The sequence below is a fragment of the Rhinolophus hipposideros genome, assembly GCF_964194185.1.
Source record: "Rhinolophus hipposideros genome assembly, chromosome: 16".
Taxonomy (NCBI): Eukaryota; Metazoa; Chordata; class Mammalia; order Chiroptera; family Rhinolophidae; genus Rhinolophus; species Rhinolophus hipposideros.
The window spans coordinates 39,300,633-39,314,184 of record NC_138062.1 but is presented as its reverse complement, the minus strand read 5'-3'; the positions used below and the strand labels follow the sequence as shown (position 1 = coordinate 39,314,184).

The 13,552-nt window shown below is 52.0% G+C and overlaps 2 protein-coding genes across 24 annotated transcripts in view; one reads left to right on the top strand and one right to left on the bottom strand.

The window, feature by feature from the left end:
- The window catches only part of DNM2 (dynamin 2), an 80,719-nt gene extending 72,694 nt beyond the window's left edge, over window positions 1-8,025 (top strand). For 4 of the 22 annotated variants that reach the window (XM_081076688.1, XM_081076681.1, XM_081076682.1 and 1 more), the window contains 5 exons: window positions 399-510; window positions 1,061-1,225; window positions 4,186-4,418; window positions 5,449-5,700; window positions 7,656-8,025. In XM_081076688.1, the coding sequence (XP_080932814.1) occupies window positions 399-510; window positions 1,061-1,225; window positions 4,186-4,418; window positions 5,449-5,700; window positions 7,656-7,695 (802 nt within the window). In that variant the 3' untranslated portion in view covers window positions 7,696-8,025. Of the gene's footprint in view, window positions 1-398; window positions 511-1,060; window positions 1,226-4,185; window positions 4,428-5,448; window positions 5,701-6,270; window positions 7,202-7,655 lie in introns of those variants that run through there. The other 18 variants (XM_081076692.1, XM_081076691.1, XM_081076679.1 and 15 more) reach the window with 7 other exon arrangements.
- On the bottom strand, window positions 7,951-10,793 carry TMED1 (transmembrane p24 trafficking protein 1; the record flags this gene model as incomplete). 2 transcript variants are annotated; one of them, XM_081076697.1, is made up of 5 exons in its annotated part: window positions 10,520-10,793; window positions 9,766-9,863; window positions 9,448-9,631; window positions 8,627-8,794; window positions 7,951-8,094 (listed from the first exon to the last, which is right to left on the bottom strand). In XM_081076697.1, the coding sequence occupies exons 1-5, from the start codon at window positions 10,697-10,699 to the stop codon at window positions 7,951-7,953; spliced, it is 774 nt and encodes a 257-aa protein (XP_080932823.1). In that variant the 5' UTR covers window positions 10,700-10,793. The 2 variants fall into 2 exon arrangements, with proteins under 2 accessions (XP_080932823.1, XP_080932824.1); XM_081076698.1 differs by lacking the exon at window positions 7,951-8,094 and having other exon boundaries at window positions 8,432-8,794.
- Window positions 10,794-13,552: the final 2,759 nt, after the last annotated feature.

The window sequence follows — 13,552 nt, the reverse complement described above, 5'->3', positions numbered from 1 at the left end:
CTCAGCTTTCCTTCTCTGTCCAAGATGGCTGCCCAAACTCCAGCCATCCTGATTATGTGCTGTGCCAGGCAGCAGGGAAGAGGAGGAATAGCAACAAAGGCATGCCCCTCCCTTCACAACTCCTTCCAGAAGTCTCTCAGGGCAGCCACTTCCTGATCACCAGTTGGCCAGAGCTCTGTCACAGGGCCGTGCCTAACCTCAAACCCAAATCTCACAGCAAGGCTTTGAGGCAGCTTGGCAGTCTCAGCCATGCCTGCCCTGTGGGACAGGATAGGGTACAGGTGCTGCTTCCCTCCTGGAGCCTCTGGTGTGTGTCTGGTTTAAGTGAATCCCAGTCACTCAGACCCCAGAGCTCACTGCACCTACGGTCAGGGTCAGCACGCACGTCTCCCCCACAGGAACGTCTACAAGGACCTGCGGCAGATAGAGCTGGCCTGTGACTCACAGGAGGATGTGGACAGCTGGAAGGCCTCATTCCTCCGAGCTGGCGTCTACCCCGAGAAGGACCAGGTGAGGAGCTGCCCGCTCTGTCTGGCTGGCATACCTTTGGCTAAGCTAACCCCACCTTGTAGAGGACGGGGACTGAGGTCTCACAGGATGGGTTATGTCCAGGCTGCATTTGCCATAACTCTTTGAAGACACATAGGCCAATACCCTCGAGCAAACAAAGCAGAAAGGTAGGGGAGGGTTTTGTCATCAGGGCCCAGAAGATTCTCCAGCTGAAGGCAAAGACAAGGATACAGAGGGACTGCGTCCTGTCGGATCTGTTTTCTCTCCTGTCCTTGAGGCAGAGTGAACTTGGCCTCCCTCGGTCTCCAGATTCACATGTTGTTGCAGTCCCCCAGTGAGAATATCTAGTCCACTTTGGGCTCTGGTCCCCCGTCTGGGCAGCTCAGGCCAAGGGTAGGCAGGGCCACATGGGGCCAAAGTGGCCATCGGGGGCCAGCCCTGGAGGATTGGTTGTGGGTGGGACAGGACAAGCCATTTCCAAAGAAGGGAGACTCCCCACGCTCCCCTGAGGCTGTGGTCACCCCTCACCACCTCCCCTCCCCACTTGCAGGCAGAAAACGAGGACGGAGCACAGGAGAACACCTTCTCCATGGACCCGCAGCTGGAGCGCCAAGTAGAGACTATTCGCAACCTGGTGGACTCGTACGTGGCCATCATCAATAAATCCATCCGCGACCTTATGCCAAAGACCATCATGCACCTCATGATCAATAACGTGAGTGCCGGTCCCCCAGGGCCGTCGGTCTCGGAGAGGGCCTCAGGCAGCTACACATATATTTGACCTGAACACACTATCAAACCAAAAATTAGTGAGTCACCACCTTTTAACCATCAAAATCAGGATTCCTAGCCTGTTCTGGGAAATTAGAAGGTGCAGGCCACATGGAGCCCACGCTCCCATTAATCAGGTAATTGAAACTAACACAACACGTGTGCACTTTCTCTAAATTATTTTTTTTAGTCTTACAATAACCCTAGAAGAGGGACTGCTATCACCCCCATTTTGTAGAGTGGAAAACAGAGGCCCAGAGAGGTCAAGAAACCTGTCCAAAGCCATTCAGAGGAGTGGGAGGTGGGATTCAAAGCCAGACTAAGTCTGTCCCCAATTGTTGTCTGGTGTTGGCAGCCTCGGCCCCCTGATGGCCTGTGGCCCAGCCTACCTTTACTCTAGGGAGTTACCTGCCTGCGCCCGGGCTTGCAAGCCTCTCAAAGCTTTAGGCTTCTCTTTGGTGAAATGCAGCTATACTGTTTCCCACTCTAGGCTGCTGGGAGGGTTCAGTGGTTCACACTTTTAGGCCTTTTGCTCGGCAGTAGGTATATAGACCAGGTTTGATTTGTGTTATGACTAAAAAGCTCTAACTACCGTGTTTCCCTGAAAATAAGACTTAGCTGAATCATCAGCTCTAATACATCTTTTGGAGCAAATACTAATGTAAGACCTGGTCTTATATTATGTTAGGTAAGACCCAGTCGTATATTACAGTAAAATAAGACGGGTCTTACATTATTTTTTGCTCCAAAAGATGCATTAGAGCTGATTGTCCGGCTGGGTCTTATTTTTGGGGAAACAGGGTGTAACAGCATCTAAAGCAAAAATCCTGTCTCTTCCCTTTCGCTCCTTTCTTCACAGTCCTTTCTTAAGTTTCGTAGGTGCCCTGGTATATTCTTCACATATAGATAAGATTCTCCTCCTTCCACTTCTCCCCCCCAACTCCGGTTAAAGCCATTGTTTCTCAGTCTAGTTGTGTAGGACACAGCTCCCTGGCCCATGCTGGTATTATGAGCCTTGTGCTTCCCCTGGCTGAGGCAGTTGGTCGCTGGTCATCGGTCGGCTGTGCACAGGAGCTCATGGCAGCTCTTGCTGGCTGCTGGCTGCTCATGATGGCTGCCAGCCACTCACACTGGCTGCTGGCCGCTCATGGTGGCACATGGTAGCCTGCGGTAGTACTCAGCAACCCGCAGTAGCAGTCAACAGCCCAAGGCAGCACTCAACAGCCCACAGCAGCTCACGCCAACCTTCAGCTGCTCACAGCAGCCCAGCTCCAGGGAGAGCGTTGTTCACAATCTTAGCTGTAGTTGGCACAGCTCACTGGCCCATGTGGGAATCGAACCAGTGACCTCGGCATTAGGAGCACAGCGCTCCAACCACCTGAGCTACTGGGCAGGCCCTAGATGAGATTTATGATATAAATCATTCTGCAGCTCTGAAATTTAAATTCATATGTGCTTTGACCCTTCAGTTTTACTTGCAGGAATTTCTCCCACAGAGACATTTGCCACATGCCAATTGAGAACATACATGGTTCTTCTTTTCCGCATTGTTTTGTAGTGGCCAAATATTGGAAATTTCCATCCATTTAATGTACTCTGTTTAATGAATATCCATTCTATCAGACACAAAAAAAGAATGAGGAATATCTCCATATCTATAATTACTTTCATTATTAGTACAAAAGGTATGGAGTAAACAGAATATACAGGAAGGCTCCATTTGTGTAAAAATGGAGGGGAAATACATACATATTGTATATGCATAGAAATCTCTGGGAATTTGTACAAGCTTCTTAGAAGGGGAAGTCGGGGGCTAAGGCCAGAGTAAACAAAGGAGTTTTCACTGTACCTTAAGATTATATTTTATTTTTCCTTTTACTAGTTTCTCAAAATTGAAGTGTTTAAATAGCTGACGCATTCACATGGTTCGCAAGTCAAAAACTATGAAGTATGGTCATCTTTGCAAATGTTGAAAGTTTGAGAAAATTTCTATATAGACAATTTATAGGAGTCTTCTGTTATGAGGTGTCATATATCCACTGAAATTTATGTATTTACAGTATCAGGCCACTCTTGACCTTAATGGGGACACTCTGGAAGCATCCCCTCTAAAATCAAGAATGAGTTGGCCATTTCTACTTTTATTTAACTTTCTTGTAGCGTTACTAGCCAATGTACTTAGACAACAAAAATAATTTAGAGGTGTGAACATTATAAAAATAGGAAAATTTTTTCCTGTTTCTTGAAGCTCATGTACACGTGAACATGTGTACCTAGAAACCCCAAGAAGAGTAACTGAAAAACTACTGTACCCTGTAGGAGGATTCAGGAACTAAGTATAAAATTAATAAACAGAAACTAGTACAGTATGTCCTCACTTATCAATAGGTTCTGCAACTTTAAGCAAAATAAGGTATAACAAAACCAATTTTACAATAGGCTAATTGATGTACACCTGAAACTAATATAATTAATATAATATTGTATACCAATTATACTTAAATTTTAAAAAATACTACGGGCTAATTGATATAAATGAATAAGAGTTAGATTCCTATGACATTGCATCAACAGTATAAATAAATATTATTGGAGAACCTGCTGTTGTTTTGAACAAAAGCCAGTTTGAAGACAAAACGATAGCAGAAAAGATAGCAATAAAAGACGTAAGAGTCCAGGAATAAGTTTAATAAGAATCTCCTGAAATGGGTTGGAAGAACACTTGAAAGCGTCCCTGAATCATTTGGAACACTGCTGGTGGAAAGCTCACCTGCGTTTTAAATATCTTATGTGTTCTACGATAAATTAAAGACAAAGTGTGGCTTTTCCAGCCAGTTGCAATGGTCGGCTGAGTTCACGGGCCGTGTGGTGGGAAGTCCTGACTTCTCTGACCTTTGTTCCCAGACGAAGGCCTTCATCCACCACGAGCTCCTGGCCTACCTATATTCGTCGGCGGACCAGGGCAGCCTTATGGAGGAGTCGGCCGACCAGGCCCAGCGGCGGGAAGACATGCTGCGCATGTACCATGCGCTCAAGGAGGCGCTCAGCATCATCGGGGACATCAGCACCAGCACCGTGTCCACACCCGTGCCCCCACCTGTTGATGACACCTGGCTCCAGAACACCAGCAGCCACAGGTCCGAGAGGTCTGGTCACCTGTATGCTACAGAGGCTGCTGCCTGGGGGGCTCCCAGCTCCCTCCACCCCACCCCATGTGTTCGTCAGGGTACAACCCACGGGTGGGCAGGGTGAAGGGGCCTGACCCGGATGGCACAACACCCAGGGCTAGTGAGAATGGGAGCTGCTAGCCCACCTAGCCTGAAGGGACCAGAAGAGAAGGGTTCAAATGCCACCTGTCTCCTGGTGCCTTCCATTGCTTTAGCCCAAATGGAAGCCAGAGAGGGCAAGAGGCCTGGGCGACACCAGCCATAGGGGTCAGTCTCCTGAGGCACAGAGTACAGCGTACAATCACAGGTGCGGGGAGGCCGGGAGGGGCATAGGACATAAGGAGCACATCCCCTCCCCTCTGCCCCAGAGCTGTTGGATGGAAGTGAGACCCTGGCGTGGGCAATTCACAAGAGTATCTGGCAGGGACACCTAACCAGTGGAAGGGTTAGGAGGCAAATGTTAGGAGGAGAGGGTAGGTCAGGGAAATCTCATAGAAGGTATCAGCCCCACTGAGACTTTAGGGAACCCTGGAGTTACTTAGGGAGAAGACACAGTATCCGGCCTGGGGAGCAGCAGGTGCTCAGGCCCAGGGCGAGCCTTTGGGACACCTAGGGCAGGGGCTTGTGGCCTCTGGAAGCATTTGGACTGGATTTGCAGGGCAGGGCTGGGCTGTGGTAGGGTCTTTGACTATGGAGGGTGAACTGGAGGAGTCATGAAAGTAGGGAGGCCCGAGACAGGCCAGTGAGAGGGAAATGTCTGCGGGAGTGAGGTCAGAGGGAAGCAGGAGCCCTTGGGGGCCAAGCGTTTTGGGCAGGAGGACAGGTCGGGGGATGGGCAGAGGATCGCAGTGCATCTGCACTGCCCCTTGCCCAGGACCAGGCGCTCACTTGCATCTCCCTGGGTGGTAGCTGGTGCCCGCCCGTTACCGAGGCAGCCATACTGGCATAACTGGTGCTCCTGCTCACCATCTCCAGCTCACACCTTCTCCTTCCTCCACAGCCCCACTCCGCAGCGCCGACCCATGTCCAGCGTGCACCCCCCAGGCCGGCCACCAGCAGTGAGGGGCCCCACCCCGGGGCCTCCCATGATGCCCGTGCCTGTGGGGGTAGCAGCCTCCTTCTCAGCACCCCCCATCCCATCCCGGCCTGGACCCCAAAGCGTGTTTGCCAATAATGACCCCTTCTCAGCCCCGCCTCAGATCCCATCTCGGCCTGTTCGGATTCCACCCGGCATCCCCCCCGGAGTGCCCAGGTAAGCTGGCCCCCTCACTACTTGTCATCTAGAGCCACCGGCCTACACCCTGCAGGAAGTGGCGTCACCAGCATCTCCATTTGACTGGTGTGGATACTGAGGCCCAGAGAAGCCAAGTCCCTTGCCCAAAATCACGGAGTGGTAGAGTCAGGTGATTCCAGGGCTCCAGGCCTATCCTCTACCTGAGCAGGTGGACCCCCCACGGATCTTGGGACTCCTCACGTGGGGACTCTCCTGGTTTTGGCCTTTGCTTCCTTACTCAGGACACACACACATCAGTCACGGCACAACCCTGGCCTTCCTCTCCCCACCCTGCATGCCAGACTCCCACATTTGTCCCATGAGGAACCTGAGTCCAGGGTGGGTGGGGGACCTGCCCAGAGTAGCAGAGTAGCAGAACGAGTGACGGTGAGGATACCGATGCCTGGGCTTGGCAAACTCCTACCTGTCACCCTGGCAGCAGAGGACAGCACCCTGGGGCAGGGTGGTGGGGCCTGGGTCTTCAGTATTGCCCTGTTTCCTGCCTCACTGGCGTCTCCCTCTCCCTGTCTGTCTTTATTCTCTTTGCAGCAGAAGACCCCCGGCTGCGCCCAGCCGGCCCACCATTATCCGCCCAGCCGAGCCGTCCCTGCTCGACTAGGCTGCGGGGGGCTTGTTCTTGGGGGGTCCTTGTGCACCTTCGGTGCCGGAGCTTCAGTGGTCGGGGCCCCTGCCACTCCTCGCCCTCCCATCCCCATGTCGGGACCAGGCTCCCTGACTCTTTCCTTACCCTGCCCAGTCGGGCTGGCCTGGCCCCCATCCCCAGCTGGACACAGCACTGAATGAAGGGGCCCTGGAGCCCCGGGGCAGGGGCAGCTGGGGTGTTGCACTTTGGGGGATGGGGCATCTGGTAGCAGAGGAGGGAGCTGTTCCCCGAGTGCCATCTTGAATGAGGAGTCCCAGTCTTGAATGAGGAGTGCTAGGATGAAGACTTGCCCAAGGGGCTTCTCTGGACTAGAAAGCCTGAGTAGACCAGGTCTTCACAAAACTAGGTACCAAGGGTGCCTGTACCCTCAGTCCTTGCTGGGGCGCAAGGAGTGTGTCCGATTCTCAACAGCGGGAGTGCCTGGTGGCAAGCCAGGCCCACGAGCCTAGCACTGCCTGCCCTGCCCGAGTTGTACACATTCCTTTCTTGGCCGTATTAACTGCACGGCCCAGCCTCGGCTGCCAGAGGTGCCTTTGCCAGGTCCGGAACCCTCAGCACTGCCGGCCTCGCTGTCTTTCTCCTCTCTCTGCCCCTTTCTCCTCCTGGGTCCCCAGGGTGGCTTGGGCTTGGGGCTGAGTGGGTGGGGAGGCTGGGGGGCCTCTCGGCTCCCACCAAGGCTTCCCCCATGGGGCGGGCCCCAGGCGGCCACTCTCTGAGCAGACCCTCGCTCGCTCCTCGCTTGGTTTGACCACTGTAAGTGCCTGCACTCTGTATCCTATTAATAAACTAAAATAAAGGGAAGAAGCTTCTGGTGGCTGCTGTGTGGGCCTTTTGTGTTGGTGTTCAGGCTGAGGACGTGAGCTGCTTGCCTTCCCCCAGCAGGACCTTCCCCCAGGAGACCTCTGAAGAGGACCCCACCCCTCCTACCATGGGCTCCCCCCACACCTCACTCATGGGGCCTCTGCTCTTGTGCAGAGGGTTCACTTCTACAGGAATCCATGCTCTAGAGAGGACAGCTTTTGCTTTCCTTAATATTCAGGAGTTGGGGCAGATAATCCCCACCACGCCACCACAGTACACACACAAAGGCCTGGGGCAGGTGTCAGAATCACTGAAGGGAAAAGGGATCCTGGCCCTCCACCCCAAACTGCAGTGGTCAGGCCCCCTCTCCACCCTGCAGTCCTGAGCACTTCCCCCTCTCAGGGCCCCAGGCCTGGCCCAGCCGATGACACAGTTAAACTTTGCTTTCTGATTTTTCTCTTATGCCCAGGCGACCACCTCCATCGGCTCCCGCCAGACCCTTCTTCTGAGCTTCGTGGGAGACCTCTCCCGCCTGCCTGGCTGCCCCCTTGGGGGCAGGTCTGTCCCAGCTGGTTTCCCTGAGCCCCAATCACCAGGCTCTGTGGTTTAATGATCATAATTTATTGGCTCCAGTCCCCAGGCAGACTACTCTTTGTTCTGTGAGGCTCCTGTGCAGGCTGGGCTACCCTTCCACCCTGTCTGGGGCCCCTGCAGGGAGAGTGGGAGGGGCGGGTGGTCTTGCAGGCCCCTGTCCTGGAATTCTGTTACCAGACCTCACACCCACCCCTGCTGGGCCGAGGGGCTGGGCCCCTTCCTGTTAATAAAGTGACTGTCCTGGCAAGAACACTGCAGTCTCGTCTCCTTCCCAGTCCCTGGCATGAGCAGGCCACCCCAGCAGCAGCAACAGACTTCAGGTTGAGCGGCAAGGAGAGGAAGACATAGAGTCTCATGAGCCGCAAGCCCCCCTCCCACCACCACCTGGCTCCTAGGGCCAGTGGAGAAGGGAAGGGGAAGTTTGCTTCCTGGGCCCGTTCCTTCACCAGGCAGTGCTGGTGCAACTGGAAGGCTCAGGCTAAGGCACATTTACAGTAGGGGACAGGTGGGGCCAGAAAAATCCCAGGGTTGCATTCAAGTGCTACAATGCCCCCTATGCATAATTTCCAGGAAAGCAGGTGCAACCGCTGAGCCACCCATTCTGGTTGGCCCATGCCTGCAAGCCAGCTAGTATTCCCGGCTCAGAAGACAAGACACACATATGGGCCCCACTTCAGGCCCGGACTACACAGCCTTCCCTTCCGTAGGAAGCTAAGTTCAGGAAGGGACCCCCAAGTCTCACACGCATGCACCCTGCTGCCATTCCTTTTCCCTGTACTTCATCAGGGTCAGGGGCTATGTAGGCACGGGGCGCTTGTCCTGGAAGAAGCGCTTAAGTGTGCAGACCTGTAGCACGGCCACCAGCAGCAACACAGCCACATTCACAGCTGACCAGAAGTTGACCCGCTCCAGATTGCCCTCCTGCAGGTTGCGGTCACGTGCCTCAAAGGCTCGCAGCAGTGTCAGCATCTGGATGCTGCGCTCTAGCCGCGTCCTCATGGTCTCGATAGACTCCTGTGGGGCATAGGAAGGAGCAGAGTCAGTCCTCAGTCCTTTGAGGAGCAGAGACCGATAAAACTGGAGGGAATGGGAAGTCCATGTTGCAAAGGGGAAGAGAGCTAAGAGCACAGACTCTGACCAGGCTACCTGCCTGAGTCTAAATCCTCATTCTGCCATTCACTGGCTCTGTGACCGTGAGCAAGTTAATTACCCTCTCTGCACCTCAATTCACTCCTCAGGATTGCTATGAGAACTGAATGCTTAAGTAAGTGTAAAGAATGTATTTACTAGTGGTTAAAGCACAGTTGCTGAAGCCAGACTGCCTGGATTCAAATACTGGCTTTGCCAGTTGCTAGCTGTGTGGCCTTAGGACAGTTACTTAGCCATCCTGTGCCTCAATAAAATAGGGGGTGATTAAGTACATTACCTACTTAGGTTGGTTATGGAGATTTAATCAGTTATTTAAGCCCTTAAAACAGGGTTTACACATAGAAATGTGCTATTTTTAACTGAGTTGCTACTGTTAATATAACATTTTTGGGAACACCACTACTAGAGGAGACTGGATCAGGTCAAGGAGGACCCTAGCCAAGGTGGGAGGGCAGGGGCATACTGCTGTCCAATGCCAGAGATCTGGGAGAGGTGGCCCCAGCTCAGCCTGGGCACACCTTGATATCCTCCATCTTGACATCCAACATCTCCTCGGGCTCCACGGCCTCTACCCAGCCTTCAACCTCCTCATCATCCTGCAGGCTGTCAAAGATGAGTTCGAAGAACACCAACTTCTCGGAGATTGTGCTGAAGGAGTTGTCAAAGCACAGCTTGTAGTCCCCGGCCTCAGTGGGCTCCACCCTGGGCAGACAGACAGACATGACCCTGAATGGCCGGCCTGCTGGACTCTGTGAACAGTCAGGGCGGTAACCCGAGGCCGCTGGAGAGGGGCAGGGCTGTAACCGAACCCCAGCAGGCAGCAGGACTTAACTCACGTGTGCACCCCATCTGCCTTGCGGGACTCACTGACCAGCAGCACTCCCTGAGGGCTCTCCAGCGTGAAATCCACATCCAGCCCAGCACCTCCTATCACCTGGGGGGCAGGTAAGATGGGGAGAGGGCCAGGGCTAGGCTAAGGGCACTGGTCAGAGAAGGCCAGGACAATCCGCACAGACCCATACAGACCACCAGGGGCCTACCTGAGTGCTGACACCTACACCTGCAACCTGGTCCTGCCCCTACCCGTCCTTCGGGCCGCGCCCCTTGCTTTGGCTCCGCCCCCACTGATAGGACAGCTTTGGGATGGCCCTTTCATCTGTTCACGACCCCATCGGGAGTCCTTGATCGACGTTTACCTGGCCACACTCCGTACTTGGCCACGCCCCATATAAAACCACAGGGTCCAGCCTTCAGCCCAATCCCGGAGAAAAACCGCGCCCTTTCTCGTAGCAAATCCTGGTCACTCCACCAACTCAATCCTACACAACACTTTGGCCACGCCCACCCGCGAGGGTCTCCTCTCTTCCCTATGGCCCCGCCCCGAGGGGGGCCTCTAGCCCCGCCTTCCATTACTCCTTCCGCTCCCACGCGCTGTCCCCACCCTCTCCGTCTCGCAGTCCCGGGCTCCGCCCCCGCGTTCCTAACGTCGGGGCTCCTCCTCCTTCCCTCTTTAATGCAAACCTCGCCGTAGCTGCTTGGCCACGCCCCCTCCCCTGGCTCTACTCGCTGTCCGGCCCCGGACCCCTCTACCTGGTACTCGGTCTCGAGGCTTGCGTTGGCCGGCGCGGACTGGTAGAAACACTGCTTCCTTCCTGCAGGCAGCAGGAACGTGAACTCGCCGTCCTGGATTGGTGGGGGTCCTGCACCTCCCACCCCTACTGACGGTAGTAGCCACAAGGCCAAGGCTAGGGCCGCGCCGGCCGCCATCATCCGGGTCACCCTCCGGTCTGCTAACGGGTAGCGGCTCCTTTAAGGGCTAGCCCTGCCCCCTCTGCTACTCGGCAGAGCTCATTGGCAGACCCTTCTCGTCCGAAACCAGCGGAGTCGGGAGTGAATTACCTCTGAGAGTGTAGCTGCCCGAATGAATCCCTGATGCTCTCGAAAAAGTTAAACCTTTTAGAGACGTGTTTCTGAAAGGCCTCCACTTCTAGTCTCAATTGCTGGTGATGGAAAATAAAAAAATAAATAAGTACCATAATGATGCGTTCTTCTCAGGCAAACCTTAAGACAACTAAAGTGGAGGCGGCCGGGTCCTTCCAATAAAGCACAGCCCTGCGGTTTTCCCAGAATACGCCGCGGGTCAGGCTAGCTGGGCGCTCCGGACTGTGGAGCCCGGCCAAAATAGAGGCGGGAAGCGTCCCTGCACGCGGCCCGTAGGGCTCGCGTATAAAATGACTCAGCTGGTGCCGGGCAGAGACTTTTCCAATATAACCGGGTATCATGTTTCCCCTGTTCTGTAAGCGTGTTCCTCAAGTTGGAACCCAACCCCTCATTCTCTTTGCTCCTTAGAACCATCACTCTGTCACTTTCCTCATCTGTAGGTTGGAAATGATGAGAATTTAGTGAGATGAGAGCTGGCCCATAGCGCTTGGTTTTCCTTGCAGTCAATAGAGGGGCGTGGGCCCACCCGGCACCCCCAAAGGTCTCAAACTCAGGGAGGGGCCGGCACGTAAGCAGGGTGACTGAAGTGGCCCAGGGGAAGAATAGTCCAGGTGCTTAAGAGTCAGCAGAGAAAAGGTGAAGAGTGGGCCTGGGAGCCTGGTTGCCTAGTTCAAACCATGCCCCACCCTTTAGTTGAAGCAGTCACCCAACTGTGCCTCAATTTACTCATCTGTAAAATGGGGGTGATACGAGGCCTACCTAATTGGACTGTTGTGATGATTGAGATAATGCTTTTTCAGTGCTTGGCACGTTATAGGCGCTCAGTAAATATTATCTGTTATATTCCAGGTTTATCATCCATTTAACCTGTCCCTCAGTCTGGCTTAGAGGATTTGGAGGCGACCTTCCTCTGGGAAGCAGACAAATAAGCAAAGAAGTCATTGGAGAAATGGACTCTGCTGGTTGATTCTGTCTAAATATAAGAAAAAATGTTTAGACAGAAATTTTGAGTCTTTTAAAGATAGGCCTGGGAGAAGTTGGCAGGTGGTGACAGTTACTCTTCAAATACAGCTGGTGGTTGTTAGCTCCTTCCTGTATTTGGAGAGCTTGGGGAACATAATGCCACTTTTAAATATCAAAGTTTATGTTCAGTCATGTTTGTGGAACTTCAAGTTTTTCTGTTGTTCAGACTCTGCTTGGACGTTTTGAAGTTGTGGAGAATGGGTGATTCTTTTTTAACGGATTTTTCTTAATTAGGTGAAATTCACATTACATAAAATTAACCCTTTTAATGTGAATAACTCAGTGGCATTTAGTACATTCACAATGTGCAATTACCACTTCTACCTATTTCAAAACACTTCCATCAACCCAAGAGGAAACCCTGTACTCATTAAGCAGTTATTTCTCATTTCCCCACTTACCCCAGCTTCTGGCAACAGCCAATCTCCCTTTATGGATTTATTGATGCTGGATATTTTATGTAAATGGGATATGATCATTTGTGACTGGCTAATTTCACTTAGCATAATGTTTTCAAGATTTATCATCATAGCATCTATCAGTATCTAATTCTTTTTTATGGCTGAATATTCCATTGTATGGGTATACCACCATTTGTTTATCCATTCATCTATCTGTTAATGGACATTTGAATTGTTTCTACCTTTTGGCCATTGTGAATGCTGCTGCTATGAACATGCATGCATGTGTATTTGTTTATTTGCTTTCAATTCCTTAGCGTATGTCCCTAGGAGTGGGATTCCTAGATCATATGGTAATTCTGTGTTTAATGTTTTGAGGCACTGCCAAACTGTTCCACAATAGCGGCACCATTTTACATTCCCACCGACGATGTATGGAGGGTTTCAGTTTCTCCACATCTTCATCAACACTTTTTATTTTCTATTTTATTTTTATTATAGCCACCTAATGGATGTAAAGTGGTATCTCATTGTGGGTTTGATTTGCATTTCCCTAATGATATTGAGCATCTTTTCATGTGCTTGTTGGCCATTTGTATATCTTCTTTGGAGAACTGTCTATTCAAGTCTTTCATCGATTTTTAAAATCAGGTTGTCTTTTTGCTGTTTAAGTTATAAGAGTTATTTATATATTATGGAGAGAAAAAGGAAGAAAAACAAACAATGGAAAACCTCTCCCACTCTGCAGACCTATGAAGCGTTCCTTCAACACTTCACCAGAGCATTTTCAGCTCTGCCTTAATATTCTCTTCCTGTTTGTGCTGAACCTAGAGATCTGCCAGAAGTGAAAGCTTGTCTTCTCAGGTCTTTTCTGAGGATTTGTTTGGCTCCAGGCATGCATGTTGCTTTGTAAATTCCCCAATATATATGGGTACTTTTGAATGCTCTAATTACCCAAAGCAACTCTCACCCCAGCTTTTCCTCCCAGCTTTTGCCATGTCTACCATTGTCCTCAATTGTAATCTTTTGCCCAGGTGGCTGTGGGTCTCCCTTTGCCTTACAGCATTTTCTAGGAGTGCATTCTGAATCAAACAGACAAGTATATGGAGTCAGTCCTGAAGGTAGCTCCCAGACATGTCAGAACAGACAAACGATACTATGAGAAGGAGGGCTGCTCTGCTCCCTCAGGAAGGAGGGATCAGGGCCCCACATTGGGGGCACAGGCTGCTATCTTCGAGACCCACCATGCTGGGGAAGA